At 45.5% G+C, this 21,454-nt stretch overlaps 1 protein-coding gene across 1 annotated transcript in view; it reads left to right on the forward strand.

Annotated features, from left to right (window-relative positions):
* Positions 1-12,767, forward strand: part of LOC311149451 (filamin-A-like) — a 114,605-nt gene extending 101,838 nt beyond the window's left edge. The window contains 15 exon segments of the mRNA XM_084186650.1: positions 1,372-1,545; positions 1,802-1,963; positions 2,136-2,339; positions 3,539-3,691; positions 3,857-3,979; positions 4,173-4,439; positions 4,530-4,667; positions 5,086-5,201; positions 6,408-6,414; positions 6,417-6,530; positions 6,533-6,538; positions 8,632-8,808; positions 9,055-9,273; positions 10,984-11,181; positions 11,278-12,767. Of these exon segments, the coding sequence (XP_084042776.1) occupies positions 1,372-1,545; positions 1,802-1,963; positions 2,136-2,339; positions 3,539-3,691; positions 3,857-3,979; positions 4,173-4,439; positions 4,530-4,667; positions 5,086-5,201; positions 6,408-6,414; positions 6,417-6,530; positions 6,533-6,538; positions 8,632-8,808; positions 9,055-9,273; positions 10,984-11,181; positions 11,278-11,462 (2,243 nt within the window). The 3' untranslated portion in view covers positions 11,463-12,767.
* The last annotated feature ends 8,687 nt before the right edge of the window (positions 12,768-21,454 follow it).

Genomic DNA, 21,454 nt, shown 5'->3' on the forward strand with positions numbered 1-21,454 from the left:
TAAATCAATCACAATATCCATAATACATTTTAAATCAATCATAGTGATCTACACTGAACAACAATATAAACGTAACATGTAAAGTGTTGGTCCCATGTTTCATGAGCTGAAATAATAGATCCCAGAAATTGTCCATATGCACAAAAAGCTTATTTCTCTCAAATTTTGTGCACAAATGTTGTGCACAACCGCAGACCAGGTGTATGGCGTCATGTGAGAGAGCAGTTTGCTGATGTCAACGTTGTGAACAGAGTGCCCCATGGTGGCAGTGGGGTTATGGTATGGGCAGCCATAAGCTACGGACAATGAACACAATTGCATTTTATCAAAGGCAATTTGAATGCACAGAGATACCGTGACGAGATCCTGAGGCCCATTGTCGTGCCATTCATCCACCGCCATCACCTCATGTTTCAGCATGATAATGTCTCAAGGATCTGTACACAATTCCTGGAAGCTGAAATGTCCCACTTCTTCCATGGCCTGCATACTCACCAGACATGTCACCCATTGAGCATGTTTGGGATGCTCTGGATTGATGTGTACGACAGCGTGTTCCAGTTCCTGCCAATATCCAGCAACTTCAACTATTAACTTCACACAGCCATTGAAGAGGAGTGGGACAACATTCCACAGGCCACAACCAACAGCCTGATCAACTCTATGTGAAGGAGATGTGTCGCACTGAATGAGGCAAATGGTGGACACGCCCCAATTTTTTTTATAAAGGTTTCTGTGACCAACAGATGCATATCTATATTCCCAGTCATGTGAAATCCATAGATTAGGGCCTAATTTATTTATTTCAATTGACTGATTTCCTCATATGAACTGTTAACTCAAATCTTTGAAATTGTTGCATGTTATGTTTATTTTTGTTCAGTATAATATGAAAAATCTAATGAGGTGTGTAATTCTTACACTGAGTGAACAAAACATTAGGAACAGGTTAAAGAAGGAACCTTGAAACAATTGAGACATGGATTGTGTACGTGTGCCATTGAGGGTGAATGGACAAGACAAATGATTTAAGTGCCTTTGAACGTGGTATGGTAGTAGGTACCAGGCGCACCGGTTTGAGTGTGTCAAGAACTGCAACGCTGCTGGGTTTTCACGCTCAACAGTTTCCCGTGTGCATCAAGAATGGTCCACCACCCAAAGGACATCCAGCCAACTTGACACAACTGTGGGAAGCATTGGAGTCAACATGGGCCAGCATCCCTGTGGAACGCTTTCGGCACCTTTGTAGAGTCCATGCCCCGATGAATTGAGGCTGTTCTGAGGGCAAAAGGGGGTGCAACTCAATATTAGGAAGGTGTTCCTAATGTTTTGTACACTCAGTGTATTTGATAACTTTTATCGTGTGTGTAGGTGGTCTGTCTCTGGCCATCGAGGGTCCGTCTAAAGCCGACATCAGCTGTGTGGATAACCAGGATGGAACCTGTTCCGTATCCTACCTGCCTGTTTTACCTGGAGACTACAGCATCCTGGTCAAATACAATGACAAACACATCCCCGGCAGCCCCTTCTCAGCCCGCATCACAGGTAACACACACATACACACCAAGCTCTGCAACACACACACACTCCCAGCAGCCCCTTCTCAGCCCGTATCACAGGTAACACACACATACACACCACGCACTGCAACATACACACACTCCCAGCAGCCCCTTCTCAGCCCGCATCACAGGTAGTGAAAAACAACCTCCCTGCCCTCTCTCTGTCTCCTAGGTGATTACTCTGAAGGTGGGCTCTGCTGCTGACATCCCATAATAATAATATTCCCCCTGACACCTAGGTGATGACTCTATGAGGATGTCCCATCTGAAGGTGGGCTCTGCTGCTGACATCCCATTGGACATCGGCGAGCTGGACCTGAGTCAGCTTACAGCCTCTCTGACCACGCCCTCCGGCCGAGAGGAACCCTGCCACCTCAAGATGCTCCGCAACGGACACGTCGGTCAGTGTTTAGTGGAAACAGACTATCAACTTTCCTTTTTCATTTGACAAATGTAAAATGCATGGAGTTGCCTCAGCCATAAGAGAAGAACAATACCAACGTTACAAATCATTGAAGTTGACAGACGGATTGTGGTCCTCAGAACCTCCTCTAACATTTCATTGTGCGTCAGGCATCTCGTTTGTTCCCAAGGAGATCGGGGAGCACCTGGTGAACATCAAGAAGAACGGACGCCATATTCCCAGCAGCCCCATCGCCGTGATGATCAGCCAATCGGAGATCGGCGACGCCAGCCGGGTGCGTGTGACTGGCAAGGGCCTCAGCGAGGCCAAAACCTTTGAACCCGCTGAGTTCATCATCGACACACGCGAAGCAGGTCAGTGGGGGTGTGTAGGATCAGGTGAAGCAGGTCAGTGGGGGTGTGTGTGTAGGATCAGGTGAAGCAGGTCAGTGGGGGTGTGTAGGATCAGGTGAAGGTCAGTGAGGGTGTGTAGGATCAGGTGAAGCAGGTCAGTGGGGGTGTGGGGTGTGTGTAGGATCAGGTGAAGCAGGTCAGTGGGGGTGTGTAGGATCAGGTGAAGCAGGTCAGTGGGGGTGTGTAGGATCAGGTGAAGCAGGTCAGTGGGGGGGTGTGTAGGATCAGGTGAAGCAGGTCAGTGGGGGTGTGTAGGATCAGGTGAAGCAGGTCAGTGAGGGTGTGGGGTGTGTGTAGGATCAGGTGAAGCAGGTCTGTGGGGGTGTGTGTAGGATCAGGTGAGGCAGGTCAGTGGGGGTGTGTGTAGGATCAGGTGAAGCAGGTCAGTGAGGGTGTGTGTAGGATCAGGTGAAGCAGGTCAGTGGGGGTGTGTGTAGGATCAGGTGAAGCAGGTCAGTGAGGGTGTGTGTAGGATCAGGTGAAGCAGGTCAGTGGGGGGGTGTGTAGGATCAGGTGAAGCAGGTCAGTGGGGGGGTGTGTAGGATCAGGTGAGGCAGGTCAGTGGGGGTGTGTGTAGGATCAGGTGAAGCAAGTCAGTGGGGGTGTGTGTAGGATCAGGTGAAGCAGGTCAGTGGGGGTGTGTGTAGGATCAGGTGAAGCAGGTCAGTGGGGGTGTGTGTAGGATCAGGTGAAGCAGGTCAGTGGGGGGTGTAGGATCAGGTGATTTTGTTATTTTATTCATCTCTTTTATTGCCTTTTTGTTTTTATAATTTAACTTTAAAGGAGGACCTGCTTTTTTACCACCAAATCTCTATTTTTGATGTAAATGGCGTATTATAGAGGGGTCCAGACACTTTCTTACCCCAACCAGCGATTCACTTCCTTATCCTTGTTGTGCAGTAAGGGAGCTCTGAAAGAAACCATGAACAAAGGTGCCAAAAACACTCCAGTATGTCCTTTTGGAAACAGAAAAGCTCTCAGTGGCGCAGGTCTTTCGTTTCTCAGAAACAAGTGAAATCGCAAATAAAGTGTCTGAAACCTTTAAAATTCCTTTTACATCAAAAAGAAAGATTTGGATGTAGAAAAGCAAACTTGTCCTTTTTAAAGTATGTTGTGATTTTCTTTTGATTTTAAACGAAGTGTGCTGTGATTTGCTGCAGGCTATGGGGGTCTGAGTCTGTCCATCGAGGGCCCCAGTAAGGTGGACATTAACACTGAGGACCAGGAGGAAGGGACCTGTAAGGTCACCTACTGCCCCACTGAACCAGGAAACTACATCATCAACATCAAATTTGCCGACCAACACGTACCAGGTACTTCACTTGTTTCCTGACGTCCTTGATTTAAAAATAATTATAATATAAGAAATATTGTTTGAAAAAAGTGTATTTCACCAACGTGTGTGTGTGTGTGTGTGTGTGTGTGTGTGTGTGTGTGTGTGTGTGTGTGTGTGTGTGTGTGTGTGTGTGTGTGTGTAGGGAGTGCGTTCACGGTGAAGGTGACCGGAGAAGGGAGGATGAAGGAGAGCATCACCAGGAAGAAGAGGGCAGCGTCCGTTGCTAACGTGGGCAGCCAGTGTGACCTCAGCCTCAAGATACCAGGTGTGTTTGCAGCTGCAGGGCTCTGTGGTCCCAGGTACCCTCTCCTCCCATCCAGTAGATGCTGATCAGATCAGGAAACATGATGGCCCAGGTGACCAGTCCGTCTGGCCAGGTTCACAAGGCTGTTAACCCTGTGTGTGTGTGTGTGTGTGTGTGTGTGTGTGTGTGTGTGTGTGTGTGTGTGTGTTAACAGAGATCAGCATAGCAGACATGATGGCCCAGGTGACCAGTCCGTCTGGCCAGGTTCACAAGGCTGACATCATGGAGGGAGAGAACAACACCTACTGCATCCGCTTTGTTCCCACGGAGACCGGCGTGCACACGGTGTGTGTGAAGTACGCGGGCGTGCACGTGCCCGGCAGCCCCTTCCAGTTCACAGTGGGGCCCCTTGGAGAAGGAGGAGCCCACAAGGTCCGCGCTGGGGGGCCCGGGCTGGAGAGGGCAGAGGCTGGAGTACCAGGTATGGAAGTGTGTGTTGGTGTTACTATACTGTGAGGATCACACATTGACATTGTGTGCGTACTGATCGTGTGTGTGTGTGTGTGTGTAGCTGAGTTCAGTATCTGGACGCGGGAGGCTGGTGCTGGGGGTCTCAGCATCGCGGTGGAGGGGCCCAGTAAAGCAGAGATCACCTTCGAGGACCGGAAGGACGGATCCAGTGGAGTGTCCTACATGGTCCAGGAGTCAGGTGTGTGTGTGGGTTGAGGGTGGTAACAGCTATCTAACCACTAGCAAGAGCCCCGGTGATAATCATCCTCACAATTAGCATTATCAACGACATTAGCATTGTTATTAAGAAGAGGTTAGTATGTGTTTCATACGGTGTGTGTGTGTGTGTGTGTGTTTCTAACGCTTCGTTTGGGATTCTATCTTGTGTGTGTGTGTAATGAAGTTCACTTCATAAGCGCACTTCCCAGCTTGAAATGTCTCCACTCACGCTATGGTGTTGGTACTTTTTCTATAGTGTAATTTGCTAAGACGTTGTCAAGCAGGCGGTCACCTGTGTTTGTGAGGCAGAGGATCTGAGATCGAGTACCGGTAAGGACATGTAGAAGGAAGCTCCACTGTTAGTCAGCACATTGATCCCTGTTACACGTGTGTTGCAGGAGACTATGAGGTGTCTATCCGTTTCAACGACGAGCACATCCCTGACAGTCCCTTCGTGGTTCCTGTGGCGTCGCCCTCTGATGACGCCAGACGACTCACTGTTGCCAGTCTTCAGGTGAGGCTCGGAGACACACACACACCCAGGACTACACTACCCACAATGCAGCAGCAGCCTGTTTGTTGGGGGGGGGGGGGGTAGTGTGTAGCTAGCCTATACAGGATAGTGTGTAGCTAGCATTTACTGTAACTAGCGTGTAGCTAGCATTTACTGTAAGGAGCATATACAGGATGTTCTCTGTAAAGGTACAGCAATAGCTGAACATCACAACAGGTTTCTGTTTCGCAGTCATTAGTCAGTCACTCAGAGGGTTGGAGGTCAGGTGTCAGGTCGTGCTGCTGTGTTGTTGGGAAGTGCAAGGGTTTGTGGGAAACAAAAGGACTGTGTGTTTCTCGTGCCTCGTTCTAAAGGCTCCCAACAGTCCCCTCCCTCCCTCCCTCCCTCCCTCTCACCTCCCTCCCTCGCTCTCTCCTCCTCCCTCTCACCTCCCTCCCTCGCTCTCTCCTCCTCCCTCTCTCCTCCTCCCTCCCTCCCTCTCTCCTCCTCCCTCTCACCTCCCTCCCTCTCACCTCCCTCCCTCCCTCCCTCTCTCCTCCTCCTCCCTCCCTCCCTCCCTCCCTCCCTCCTCATCATCCACCAGGCACTAAAGGGTTAAAGAGGATGAGCCAGTTTCTCTCTCTCTCTCTCTCTCTCTCTCTCTCTCTCTCTCTCTCTCTCTCTCTCTCTCTCTCTCTCTCTCTCTCTCTCTCTCTCTCTCTCTCTGTCTCTCTCTCTCTCTCTCTCTCTCTCTCTCTCTCTCTCTCTCTCTCTCTCTCTCTCTCTCTCTCTGTCTCTCTGTCTCTCTGTCTCTCTGTCTCTCTGTCTCTCTGTCTCTCTGTCTCTCTCTCTCTCTCTCTCTCTCTCTCTCTCTCTCTCTCTCTCTGTGTGTTCTGTCGTGTTCTTCACCTCTCTGACCCTCTTCTTTACCCGTTAGCCGCCTGCAGGTAAGTTTGAGTTATATTGTGTATTTGTATAGTATTACATTGTTATTATGTTGAGTATGTGTTAGTGTTGCAGTTTATAGTTGTGATAGTGTTGACAGATTGACATGTGACAGTGTTGTGTTGACAGATTGACATGTGACAGTGTTGTGTTGACAGATTGACATGTGACAGTGTTGTGTTGACAGATTGACATGTGACAGTGTTGTGTTGAGAGATTGACATGTGTAGCTGCGGTGTTGAGTGTTGTGATGTTGAGTGTGTGAGTTATATATCTGAGCAGGAGTCCGGTTGAAGGTCAACCACCCAGCATCCTTTGCTGTGAGCCTGAATGGAGCGAAGGGACAGATCGATGCTAAAGTCCACAGCCCATCTGGAGCCCTGGAGGGCTGCTGCGTTACTGAGCTAGACAAGGTAACCACTACTACACAATACTACACAATACTACGACTCAATACGACTCAATACTACACAATACTACGACTCAATACTACACACTACGACTCAATACTACACACTACGACACCATTCTACACAATACTACGACTCAATACTACACACTACGACTCAATACTACACACTACGACTCAATACTACACACTACGACTCAATACTACACAATACTACGACTCAATACTACACACTACGACTCAAAACTACGACACAATACTACACAATACTACGACTCAATACTACGACGCAATACTACACACTACGACTCAATACTACACACTACGACTCAATACTACACAATACTACGACTCAATATTACACTACGACTCAATACTACACAATACTACACACTACGACACAATATTACACTACGACACAATACTACACAATACTACACACTACGACACAATATTACACTACGACACAATACTACACACTACTACACACTACGACACAATATTACACTACGACACACTACAGCACAATACTACACACTACGACTCAATACTACACACTACGACTCAATACTACACAATACTACGACTCAATACTACACACTACGACTCAAAACTACACACTACGACACAATACTACACAATACTACGACTCAATACTACGACGCAATACTACACACTACGACTCAATACTACACACTACGACACAATACTACACACTACGACACAATACTACACACTACGACACAATACTACACAATACTATGACACACTACGTCACAATACAACACAATACTACACTACGACACTTATGGCACTACTACTACACAATACGACACTACTACGACTCAATACTACACACTACGACACAATACTACACAATACTACACACTACGACACAATACTACACAATACGACACAATACTACGACACAATACAACACAATACTACACAATACTACGACACAATACAACACAATACTGCACTACGACACTTATGGCACTACTGCTACACAATACGACACTACTACGACTCAATACTACACACTACGACTCAATACTACACACTACGACACAATACTACACAATACTACAGACTACGACACAATACTACACACTATGACACAATACTACGACACAATACAACACCATACTACACAATACTACGACACACTACGACACAATACAACACAATACTACACTACGACACTTATGGCACTACTACGACACAATACTACACACTATGACACACTACGACACAATACTACACAATACTACACACTACGACACAATACTACACAATACTACACACTACGACACACTACGACACAATACTACGACACAATACAACACAATACTACGACACAATACGACACAATACAACACAATACTACACTACGACACTTATGGCACTACTACGACACAATACTACACACTACGACACAATACTACACACTACGACACAATACTACACTATGACACTACTACGACACAATACTACACAATACTGCACTGTTACGGCACTACTACTATGCAACACTAAACAATACTACAACACAATAATACTACACATTACTACATTAAACAATTCTACACTACTACTACTACACAATTCTACACTACTACTACTACTACTACACAGTACTACACCATAAACACTACTACTACACAATTCTACACTACTACTACTACACAGTACTACACCATAAACACTACTTCTACACGACTACATGATAATACACTACTATGACACAATACTACACTACTACTATGCAACAATACTAATACACTACACAATATGACTACACTGCTACTATACAATACTCCACTACACAATACCACTAGACAATAGTACACTACCACTGCACAATACTACCACTACACAATACTACTACATTACACTACTACTACACTACACAACTACTACATTACACAATACTACTACACAATACTACGGATGTATGGATACACAAAAAAACCGAACATCAGTCATTTGACAGCAAAATCTCTCCATCTCTCTCTCTCTCTCTCTCTCTCTCTCTCTCTCTCTCTCTCTCTCTCCTCTCTCCTCTCTCCTCTCTCCTCTCTCTCTCTCCTCTAGATAAGTATGCTGTGCGATTCATTCCCAGAGAGAACGGTCTGTACCTGATCGATGTGAAGTTCAACGGCAGCCACATCCCCGGCAGCCCCTTCAAGATCAGGGTGGGGGAGACGGGACAGGCTGGAGACCCAGGCATGGTGACCGCATACGGAGCTGGATTAGAGGGAGGAACCACTGGTACGATTGACGAGGAGGAGGAGCGTGTTGCAGACCTGGGTTTCAAATACTTTATCTGTGCTTTAGCTGGCTCAATAAGGCAATAGAATAAGTCGCAAAATGACAAACCCCGACCATCTGGCACTCCAGGCAGACTAAAGCAAACGCTCAAATTATTTGCAAGGATTTCTGAAGTATTTGACACCTGGGTGTAATGTGTTGGGGTGTGTCTGTGAGAGAGATCAGTGTTCTCATCACCCTCTGCAGGTACAGCCTGTGAGTTTGTGGTGAACACCAGTACGGCGGGGCCCGGGGCCCTGGCGGTGACCATCGACGGCCCATCCAAGGTGAAGATGGACTGTGTTGAGTGTCCGGAGGGTTACAAGGTGACCTACACCCCCATGGCTCCAGGAAACTACTTAATCTCCATCAGATACGGAGGACCTTACCACATCGTAGGATCCCCCTTCAAGGCCAAGATCACCGGTGAGGGACAGGACACATACGACATGCTGTACACGTTTATCAACAATTGTATAAATTTTTTTATTTTACCTTTATTTAACTAGGCAAGTCAGTTAAGAACAAATTCTTATTTAAAATGACGGCCTACACCGGCCAAACCCGGACGACGCTGGGCCAATTGTGCGCCGCCCTATGGGACTCCCAATCACGGCCGGTTGTGATACAGCCTGGAATCGAACCAGGGGGTCTGTAGTGACGCCTCAAGCACTGAGATGCAGTGCCTTAGACCACTGAGATGCAGTGCCTTAGACCACTGAGATGCAGTGCCTTAGACCGCTGAGATGCAGTGCCTTAGACCGCTGAGATGCAGTGCCTTAGACCGCTGAGATGCAGTGCCTTAGACCGCTGAGATGCAGTGCCTTAGACCGCTGCGATGCAGTGCCTTAGACCGCTCCTTAGACCGCTGGGATGCAGTGCCTTAGACCGCTGAGATGCAGTACCTTAGACCGCTGCGATGCAGTGCCTTAGACCACTGAGATGCAGTGCCTTAGACCGCTGAGATGCAGTGCCTTAGACCGCTGAGATGCAGTGCCTTAGACCGCTGAGATGCAGTGCCTTAGACCGCTGAGATGCAGTGCCTTAGACCGCTGAGATGCAGTGCCTTAGACCGCTGAGATGCAGTACCTTAGACCGCTGGGATGCAGTGCCTTAGACCGCTGAGATGCAGTACCTTAGACCGCTGCGATGCAGTGCCTTAGACCACTGAGATGCAGTGCCTTAGACCGCTGAGATGCAGTGCCTTAGACCGCTGAGATGCAGTGCCTTAGACCGCTGAGATGCAGTGCCTTAGACCGCTGAGATGCAGTGCCTTAGACCGCTGAGATGCAGTGCCTTAGACCGCTGAGATGCAGTGCCTTAGACCGCTGCGATGCAGTACCTTAGACCGCTGCGATGCAGTGCCTTAGACCGCTGAGATGCAGTGCGTGCCTTAGACCGCTGAGATGCAGTGCCTTAGACCGCTGAGATGCAGTGCCTTAGACCGCTGAGATGCAGTGCCTTAGACCGCTGAGATGCAGTGCCTTAGACCGCTGAGATGCAGTGCCTTAGACCGCTGAGATGCAGTGCCTTAGACCGCTGAGATGCAGTGCCTTAGACCGCTGCGATGCAGTACCTTAGACCGCTGCGATGCAGTGCCTTAGACCGCTGAGATGCAGTGCCTTAGACCGCTGAGATGCAGTGCCTTAGACCGCTGAGATGCAGTGCCTTAGACCGCTGAGATGCAGTGCCTTAGACCGCTGCGATGCAGTGCCTTAGACCGCTGGGATGCAGTGCCTTAGACCGCTGAGATGCAGTACCTTAGACCGCTGCGATGCAGTGCCTTAGACCACTGAGATGCAGTGCCTTAGACCGCTGAGATGCAGTGCCTTAGACCGCTGAGATGCAGTGCCTTAGACCGCTGAGATGCAGTGCCTTAGACCGCTGAGATGCAGTGCCTTAGACCGCTGAGATGCAGTGCCTTAGACCGCTGCGATGCAGTACCTTAGACCGCTGGGATGCAGTGCCTTAGACCGCTGAGATGCAGTACCTTAGACCGCTGCGATGCAGTGCCTTAGACCACTGAGATGCAGTGCCTTAGACCGCTGAGCCACTCGGGAGCCCGAGTGGGGATGTCAGTGAAAAAAACCATCAAGCCTCAGACTCTACACTCTAACCTCTGTCTCTCTCCGCCAGGCTCCAAGCTGGTCAGTAGCCATAGTAACCACGAGACGTCCAGCGTCATGGTCGACCCTGTGACTCGCCAGGTTAGCTCTTCCCACCAGGGAGCTCCCAGCCAAACGGACGCCAGCTGTGTGACAGCCAAGGGTCTCGGCCTATCAAAGGGCTTTATCGGCCAGAAGAACAACTTCACCGTCGACTGCAGCAAAGCAGGTGTGTGTTTAGTCTCAGGTGTGTGTGTGTGACTGTTTCGATCTCTCTCTCAGGTTATAGTGTGTGTGTGTTAACCCTGTTCTGTCCTCCCCCCAGGTCGTAACATGCTGTTGGTGGGTGTTGACGGGCCCAGGGTTCCCTGTGAGGAGGTTCTGGTGAAGCACGTTGGGAACCGTATCTATAACATCAGCTACCAGCTCAAGGAGAAGGGAGAGTACATCCTGGTAGTGAAGTGGGGAGAACAGCACATCCCTGGCAGCCCCTACCACATCACTGTCTAGACCAATCAGATTGAACTCCATTACTGTCTAGAGGCCAATGGCAAATCAGAACCCTCCAAACTAGCCCTTTGTCTCCATAGCAATCAGATTAGAACCTTCCAAAGTCATACACCATAACCCAAACAATAATGCATAAACACTGAATATTCCTCTCTTCATCCCCCTCCCCTCCCCATCATAATCATCCCTCTCTCTCCCCCATCCCTCTCTCTCCCCCATCCCTCTCTCTCCCCCATCCCTCTCTCTCCCCCATCCCTCTCTCTCCCCCATCCCTCTCTCTCCCCCATCCCTCTCTCTCCCCCATCCCTCTCTCTCACCCCATCCCTCTCTCTCCCCCATCCCTCTCTCTCCCCCATCCCTCTCTCACCCCTCTCTCCTCCCCTCACCCATCATAATCATTAGTAGTCATAGAGAGGGGAAACATGCACCTTTTTATTACTGTAAACTAGCTTAGCAACATGTACCTTCCTTTCCCCACGCAGTGTTTAGCTGTGGGCTAGTGCTAGCCTAGCGTATCGTAGCATAGTGTTGGTATAGGGGTTAGCCTAGCGTATCGTAGCATAGTGTTGGTATAGGGGTTAGCCTAGCGTATCGTAGCATAGTGTTGGTATAGGGGTTAGCCTAGCGTATCGTAGCATAGTGTTGGTATAGGGGTTAGCCTAGCAGACATAGTATATTGGTCTGAGAATAGCCTAATTCTAGTGCGGTGTGTTCATAATGCTAATTCTAAAAGGTTTGTTTAGCTGCTGCTAGTGTGGCCTGGTGTTAGCTCGTCTTAACCATAACAATAATGAAAGTGAGTGTAGGTTAATAACTGTTAGTATAGGGTTTACGACATGTTAATAACACATGAATAGTACGTTAGTAATGATAGTAAAACACCCAGATTAGCCGTCCCCAATAACATCACACACTGCTTGTTTTAAAGGTGTAACTAGCACCACTGCAGTGACTGACTGACCCAGTTATAACTGCATCTTACTGCATATTGACTAGCATCAAAGTATTAATAACTATAGTGTTAATATGTCCATGTCACTAGTATTATGAATAACTGTAGTAGGTGATGTCCTGATACTAGTGTTGAATAAGAACAGGACTAACTGTAATGTTAAATTGAATAGAGGTGTTGAACAGAGAATAAAGAACAAATGTAGCTTTGTGTTCCTGCTAAATGTTCTAACCCCCGCCCGCTCTTTAGCTTTGTTACTCAGTATTCCAGAACAAAAATAACCTTGTCTGTTAAAGGGCTTTAAAGTGTTGTAAGACAGTATTTTGATCCACAATAAAGATGTCTTTAAGGATCTCTGTCAAGCTCAATGTGGTTCTTTACATACTACAGAGATCGCACACTGGAGATCACACACTGGAGATCACACTAACTAACTGCAGACATCACACGCTGCAGAGATCACACACTAACTACTGAGATCACACACGAGATCACACACTAGAGATAACACACTAACTACTGAGATCACACACTAACTACTGAGATCACACACTAGAGATCACACACTAGAGATCACACACTAGAGATCACACAGTAGAGATCACACACTAACTACTGAGATCACACACTACAGATATGTGTATTTGTATTTATTATGGATCCCCATTAGTTCCTGCCAAGGCAGCAGCTACTCTTCCTGGGGTCCAGCACAATTAAGGCAGTTATACAATTTAAAAAACACGACAATACATTCACAGATTTCACAACATATTAACTGTGTTCCCTCAGGCCCCTACTCCACCACTACCACATATCTACAACACAAAATCCATGTGTACGTGTGTGTATAGTGCGTATGTTATCGTGTGTGTGTGTGCATGTGTCTGTGTCTATGTTTGTGTTGCTTCACAGTCCCCGCTGTTCCATAAGGTGTATTTTTATCTGTTTTTTTTTATCTAATTTTACTACTTTCATCAGTTACTTGATGTGGAATAGAGTTCCATGTAGTCATGGCTCTATGTAGTACTGTGCGCCTCCCATAGTCTGTTCTGGACTTGGGGACTGTGAAGAGACCTCTGGTGGCATGTCTTGTGGGGTATGCATGGGTGTCCGAGCTGTGCGCCAGTAGTTCAAACAGACAGCTTGGTGCATTCAACATGTCAATACCTCTCATAAATACAAGTAGTGATGAAGTCAATCTCTCCTCCACTTTGAGCCAGGAGAGATTGACATGCATATTATTAATGTTAGCTCTCTGTGTACATCCAAGGGCCAGCCGTGTTGCCCTATTCTGAGCCAACTGCAATTTTCCCAAGTCTCTCTTTGTGGCACCTGACCACACGACTGACCAGTAGTCCAGGTGCGACAAAACTAGGGCCTGTAGGACCTGCCTTGTTGATAGTGTTGTTAAGAAGGTAGAGCAGCGCTTTATTATGGACAGACTTCTCCCCATCTTAGCTACTGTTGTATCAATATGTTTTGACCAGGACAGTTTACAATCCAGGGTTACTCCAAGCAATTTAGTCTCCTCAACTTGCTCAATTTCCACATGATTTATTACAAGATTTAGTTGAGGTTTAGGGTTTAGTGAATGATTTGTCCCAAATACAATGCTTATAGTTTTTGAAATATTTAGGCTAACTTATTCCTTGCCACCCATTCTGAAACTAACTGCAGCTCTTTGTTAAGTGTTGCAGTCATTTCAGTCGCTGTAGTAGCTGATGTTTAGTGTTGAGTCATCCACCTACATAGACACACTGGCTTTACTCAAAGCCAATGGCATGTCATTAGTTAAGGTTGAAGAAAGTAATGGGCCTGTACAGCTGCCCTGGGTAATTCCTGATTCTACCTGGATTATGTTGGAGAGGCTTCCATTAAAGAACACCCTCTGTGTTCTGTTAGACAGGTAGCTCTCGATCCACAATATAGCAGGGGGTGTAAAGCCATTACACATACGTTTTTCCAGCTGCAGACTATAATCGATAATGTCAAAAGCTGCACTGAAGTCTAACAAGGCAGCCCCCACAATCATTTTATCATCAATTTCTCTCAGCCAATCATCAGTCATTTGTGTAAGTGCTGTGCTTGTTGAATGTCCTTCCCTATAAGCGTGCTGAAAATTTGTTGTCAATTTGTTTACTGTAAAATAGCATTGTATCTGGTCAAACACCATTTTGGTCAAAGCCCATCTACTGGTAAGTCCTTGTCATATGAAGAGAAATTATAGATAAAACGTATCGGTGCACATCGGCCATTGGACATAAACATTACACAACAAGTTGGAAATCGCAAATTCAACAATGAGTTGTTTGGAATCAATGGCTAAATGCAAGCGTTGCAAAGCAATCACTAGCCTGCTATTCAGTGGAGAGGATGTGTGGTCCAAGTCTGGGTTTAAGGGCCTCTTTTCCAAGCTTAAAAGGATAAACATTCACATGCAACACCACGGGCCAGAAAAGGTTGAATACATTGGCCTTGCTGTCAATCCAGCATGACTTCTGCCGCGTTCAAGAAAACTGGAAACTCGGAACTAGGAAATCTCAGACTTCAGTGAGTTCAAGACCGCTGGGAACTAGGAAAAAAACTAGCTCCGACTGGGAAAATACGTTTTGAACAGTCATCCAACTCGGAATTCCAAGACTGGCAGACTTTGATGATAAAGTTTGATGACAAAATTAGCCTACAAGGATCGCCGCGCCACCTTCCTGTTCAAGTGAGCACAGCACAACAAGGTGAGTCCAAAAATGTACTATGCCAGGGAGATACGTATACTGTAGCTAAGAAAGTAATACTAAGTGTATGTTGTGTAGTAAGCTGTTAGTAGCCCATGTGCCTCACCCTAATCATTTGGTCTCTTTCCCCCTCATAGCTTAGCCTACTGTTCTGACTTGGTGGTGCACATGTAGCCTATAGCCTGTTTTAGAGAAATGTAATCATCTAATACTGTAAGAGCTTTCATTGTCTGCTTACAGTTGAAGTCTGAAGTTTACATACACCTTAGCCCAGGGGTGTCAAACTCATTTTAGCTCAGGGGCCACATGGAGGAAAATCTATTCCCAAGTGGGCCGGACCGGAAAAATCATGGTATATATAACTTAAAAACAACAACTTCAGATTGTTTTCTTTGTTTTAATACGATCAACATAAAGCTGGAGCCTGAGGACAGTGTGTCCAAAATAGTACAAGCACAACATCACTATTAATCATAAAACACGTCAAGTTTATTTGAAAATTCTAAAGAAAAAGAACACACAAACACACAATGCCTCAGTGATTAACAGAACTGTTTCACAGATCACAGAACTATATCAGGGTGTCATTTCTCAGGCAGAAATGTAGATAAAAATAATGAAATCCTGTTCCCCAAACAAGTGCAAGAACCACAGAGTCAAGAATAGGTTAAATATACAAATAAAATAAAATCAAGTAAAAACAATAGCACATCAACATAAAAACATATAAACATAAAGCTGGAGCCTGAGGACAGTGTCCAAAAGCACAACATCACTATTAATCATAAAACACCTCAAGTTATTTGAAAGTTCTGAGGACAAAGAACACACAAACACACAATGCCTCAGTGATTCACAGAAGTATATCACAGATCACAGAACTATATCAGGGTGTCATTTCTCAGGCAGAAATGTAGATAAAAATAATGAAATCCTGTTCCCCAAACAAGTGCAAGAACCACAGAGTCAAGAATAGGTTAAATATACAAATAAAATCAATTAAAAACAATAGCACATCAACATAAAAACATATAAACATAAATCTGAAAGCGTTGCTCAAACTCCCGTAACAGTCCCGTTATTTTATCTTTGAACCGCTTCATGTCTGCCACATGTTGGGTCGCGCACACATTTTTCAGACAGGGGAAGTGAGCTGCATCACCACCGGCAAGTTGCGTCTCCCACAATGACAGCTTCAACTTGAAAGAACGTATGCTGTCATAATACCGCGTGACAACTTTGTTGCGCCCTTGCAGCTGTTTGTTCAAGTTATTCAGGTGCTCTGTAACATCCACCATAAATGCAAGGTCCGGCATCCATTCTGCGGAATGAAATTCTAACACTGGTTTGCCCTTTTCTTCCATGAACTGTTCAATTTCTTCTCGTAAATCAAAGAAACGCCTCAGCACAGCACCTCGGCTTAACCATCTTACCTCAGTGTGGTATGGCAGGCCATAGATGTGGTCTTTCTCTTTGAGAAGGCTGTCAAACTGACGGTGATTCAGGCTTCTGGATCGGATGAAATTAACAGTTTGGATGACCACCTTTGTGACGTTATCCATCTTTAATGACTTGCAACACAAAGCCTCCTGGTGCAAAATACAGTGAAAAGTCAAAAAATCACGTCCTCCATTTGCAGATTGCACTTTCTCTTTGAACTTTGTCACAACGCCTGCTTTTTTCCCGATCATTGAGGGCGCACCATCTGTAGCCAGGCTGACAGCGCGGGACCAGTCCACTCCGACCCTGTCCAGCGCGCCGACGAGTGCGGTAAAAATATCAGCTGCTGTCGTTGTATCTGTCATCGGCACCAACTCCACGAACTCCTCGGTGACGGTCAATGTGTCATCAACTCCACGGATGAAAATGGCCAGTTGTGCAACATCTGTAATGTCCGTGCTTTCATCAATTGCAACCGAAAACGCAATAAATGACTTTACTTTTTGCTTCAACTGGCTGTCCAAATCCACTGAAAGATCGGAAATCCTGTCTGCAACTGTGTTTCTTGTCAGGCTGATATTTGCAAAAGCCTGCCGCTTTTCAGGGCACACAATCTCCGCTGCCTTCATCATGCATGTTTTTACAAATTCACCCTCACTAAATGGTTTTGAAGCCACTGCGATTTCATTAGCAATGAGGTAGCTAGCTTTCACTGCAGCGTCACTGATGTCTCGGCTGTGAGTAAACACAGACTGCTGTTTCTTCAGACCCGCCAACAGTTCATTCACCTTCTCTCATTTCCGCTGTCCTTGAAAGTTGTCATATTTGTCGGCATGAAGACTCACATAGTGGCGACGAAGGTTATATTCTTTCAGCACTGCAACATGCTCTGAACACACCAAACATACAGCTTTCCCATTCAATTCTGTGAATAAATAGGATGACCATTTTTCTTGGAACACTCTGCGTCCACTTTTCTCTTTTTTGACAGAGACATATTGGGGCAATGAGGGTGCCAAAGCACATAATGTTAAAAGTAGAAGCCGTAATAAATATCGCGGGCAAAACAAAGTAGCTCATTGGCTGCACGTGCTTGACCTACTTGCTCTGCCCCGGTATAAACAGTTTGCTTGCTTAACACAATTGCTATTGCGCCATCCAGTGGACGCAATTGGAACAGCAGTTTATTTTATTGAAAAATTGCAGCGCATTTTTATACTTTACAAAAAAAATATATATATATATATATATATATATATATATATATATATATTTTTTTTTTTTTTTATCATCTCGCGGGCCGGATTAAACCCGTTTGCGGGCCTGATCCGGCCCGCGGGCCGTACGTTTGACACCCCTGCCTTAGCCAAATACATTTAAACTCAGTTTTTCACCATTCCTGACATTTAATCCTAGTAAAAATTCCCTGTCTTAGGTCAGTTAGGATCACCACTTTATTTTAAGAATGTGAAATGTCAGAATAATTGTAGAGAGAATTATTTATTTCAGCTTTTATTTCTTTCATCACATTCTCAGTGGGTCAGAAGTTTACATACACTCAATTAGTATTTGGTAGCATTGCCTTTAAATTATTTAACTTGGGTCAAACGTTTTGGGTAGCCTTCCACAAGCTTCCCACAATAAGTTGGGTGAATTTTGGCCCATTCCTCCTACACAAGCTGGTGTAACTGAGTTAGGTTTGTAGGCCTCCTTTCTCGCACACGCTTTTTCAGTTCTGCCCACAAATTTTCTATAGGATTGAGGTCAGGGCTTTGTGATGGCCACTCCAATACCTTGACTTTGTTGTCCTTAAGCCATTTTGCCACAACTTTGGAAGTATGCTTGGGGTCATTTGTCCATTTGGAAGACCCATTTGCGACCAAGCTTTAACTTCCTGACTGATGTCTTGAGATGTTGCTTCAATATATCCACATAATTTTCCTTCCTCATGATGCCATCTATTTTGTGAAGTGCACCAGTCCCTCCTGCAGCAAAGCACCCCCACAGCATGATGCTGCCACCGCCGTTCTTCATGGTTGGGATGGTGTTCTTCGGCTTGCAAGCGTTTCCCGTTTTCCTCCAAACATAACGATGGTCATTATGGCCAAACAGTTCTATTTTTGTTTCATCAGACCAGAGGACATTTCTCCAAAAATTACAATCTTTGTCCCCATGTGCAGTTGCAAACCGTAGTCTGGCTTTTTTATGGCGGTTTTGGAGCAGTGGCTTCTTCCTTGCTGAGCGGCCTTTCAGGTTATGTCGATGCAGTGGGGAAAAAAAGTATTTAGTCAGCCACCAATTGTGCAAGTTCTCCCACTTAAAAAGATGAGAGAGGCCTGTACTTTTCATCATAGGTACACGTCAACTATGACAGACAAAATGAGGAAAATAAATCCTGAAAATCACATTGTAGGATTTTTAATGAATTTATTTGCAAATTATGGTGGAAAATAAGTATTTGGTCAATAACAAAAGTTTCTCAATACTTTGTTATATACCCTTTGTTGGCAATGACACAGGTCAAACGTTTTCTGTAAGTCTTCACAAGGTTTTCACACACTGTTGCTGGTATTTTGGCCCATTCCTCCATGCAGATCTCCTCTAGAGCAGTGATGTTTTGGGGCTGTCGCTGGGCAACACGGACTTTCAACTCCCTCCAAAGATTTTCTATGGGGTTGAGATCTGGAGACTGGCTAGGCCACTCCAGGACCTTGAAATGCTTCTTACGAAGCCACTCCTTCGTTGCCCGGGCGGTGTGTTTGGGATCATTGTCATGCTGAAAGACCCAGCCACGTTTCATCTTCAATGCCCTTGCTGATTTTCACTCAAAATCTCACGATACATGGCCCCACTCATTCTTTCCTTTACACGGATCAGTCGTCCTGGTCCCTTTGCAGAAAAACAGCCCCAAAGTATGATGTTTCCACCCCCATGCTTCACAGTAGGTATGGTGTTCTTTGGATGCAACTCAGCATTCTTTGTCCTCCAAACACGACGAGTTGAGTTTTTACCAAAAAGTTCTATTTTGGTTTCATCTGACCATATGACATTCTCCCAATCCTCTTCTGGATCATCCAAATGCACTCTAGCAAACTTCAGACGGGCCTGGACATGTACTGGCTTAAGCAGGGGGACACGTCTGGCACTGCAGGATTTGAGTCCCTAGCGGCGTAGCGTGTTACTGATGGTAGGCTTTGTTACTTTGGTCCCAGCTCTCTGCAGGTCATTCACTAGGTCCCCCCGTGTGGTTCTGGGATTTTTGCTCACCGTTCTTGTGATCATTTTGACCCCACAGGGTGAGATCTTGCGTGGAGCCCCAGATCGAGGGAGATTATCAGTGGTCTTGTATGTCTTCCATTTCCTAATAATTGCTCCCACAGTTGATTTCTTCAAACAAGCTGCTTACCTATTGCAGATTCAGTCTTCCCAGCCTGGTGCAGGTCTACAATTTTGTTTCTGGTGTCCTTTGACAGCTCTTTGGTCTTGGCCATAGTGGAGTTTGGAGTGTGACTGTTTGAGGTTGTGGACAGGTGTCTTTTATACTGATAACAAGTTCAAACAGGTGCCATTAATACAGGTAACGAGTGGAGGACAGAGGAGCCTCTTAAAGAAGAAGTTACAGGTCTGTGAGAGACAGAAATCTTGCTTGTTTGTAGGTGACCAAATACTTATTTTCCACCATAAATTCCAAATAAATTCATTAAAAATCCTACAATGTGATTTTCTGGATTTTCTTTTCTCAATTTGTCTGTCATAGTTGACGTGTACCTATGATGAAAATTACAGGCCTCTCTCATCTTTTTAAGTGGGAGAACTTGCACAATTGGTGGCTGACTAAATACTTTTTGCTGGGCCGCAGGATGGGTCTATGCACTAGGACTACTTTTAACAATTTAACCCTAACATTAGCTAGTTAGCTAACGTTCACCTAGCTTTCCTCATCAATAGCCTGTTTTAATAACAGAAAACCGAATAACTACCTATTTCAAATTCAATATTGAAATCATAGTTGATTAGCTAGCTAGTTGATTAGCTAGTTTCTCTACTGAAACACTATCGAATTGTCGTGGAAATTACCACCAGGGACACCTGGAGTCAATCTTAAATTAATCATTCTTTATTATCAGCAAGCTGGAGAGTTTCCAACAAACTTAATTCGCCATAGTACACGTCTGTCAGGAGCTCCAATCCTGTTAGTTCTCTGACAAACACAGACAAGTTATATTTGCATGATTTAGCTTATTCATTATTCATAATTAATTCATCATTAACGTTTGGTTCATGCATGTGACCGACCAATACCTCACGAGGCCTCTCCTCATTTCTGATTCAGGAAATCCAGACAAACTACTCACTGTTTATTAATATATACCAATATTCTTAATACACATTTCTAAGACAAATGTCAAAAAGAATAACAAGACACTGGTGAAACCATTTTTTCAAATTGGCTTATAGTCCCCCATCATATCACCGCAGAGTTACAGGGTCAGGGAGTCAGAGGGCTAATCCTTGGGAGAAATCCCGACCATCCAACAGACCCCAGGGCTAATCCTTGGGAGACATCCCGACCATCCAACAGACCCCATCTGGTGAGATTTGTATTGAAGCAGGACAATAACAAAACAACAACAGCAATACACTTCTTCATATAAACCTCCTTATCCTCCATCCAATCAAGCTCTCTGTCTGTAAGGTTACCTGCTTTGGTCCACATGAGCACATTTCTGTCCAGTTTATTTTTCAGAACACCATTATAGTCTCGAATTTTGCGGCTGAAATTCCTCCTCATGTCACACACTTCTTTCATTTCTTTCATTATCCCCCACATCGTGATTCATGCGTCAATGCAAACAGTCCGCGTGGCC

This window comes from Coregonus lavaretus (assembly GCF_964263955.1).
Source record: "Coregonus lavaretus genome assembly, chromosome: 22".
In the NCBI taxonomy this organism is placed as follows: Eukaryota; Metazoa; Chordata; class Actinopteri; order Salmoniformes; family Salmonidae; genus Coregonus; species Coregonus lavaretus.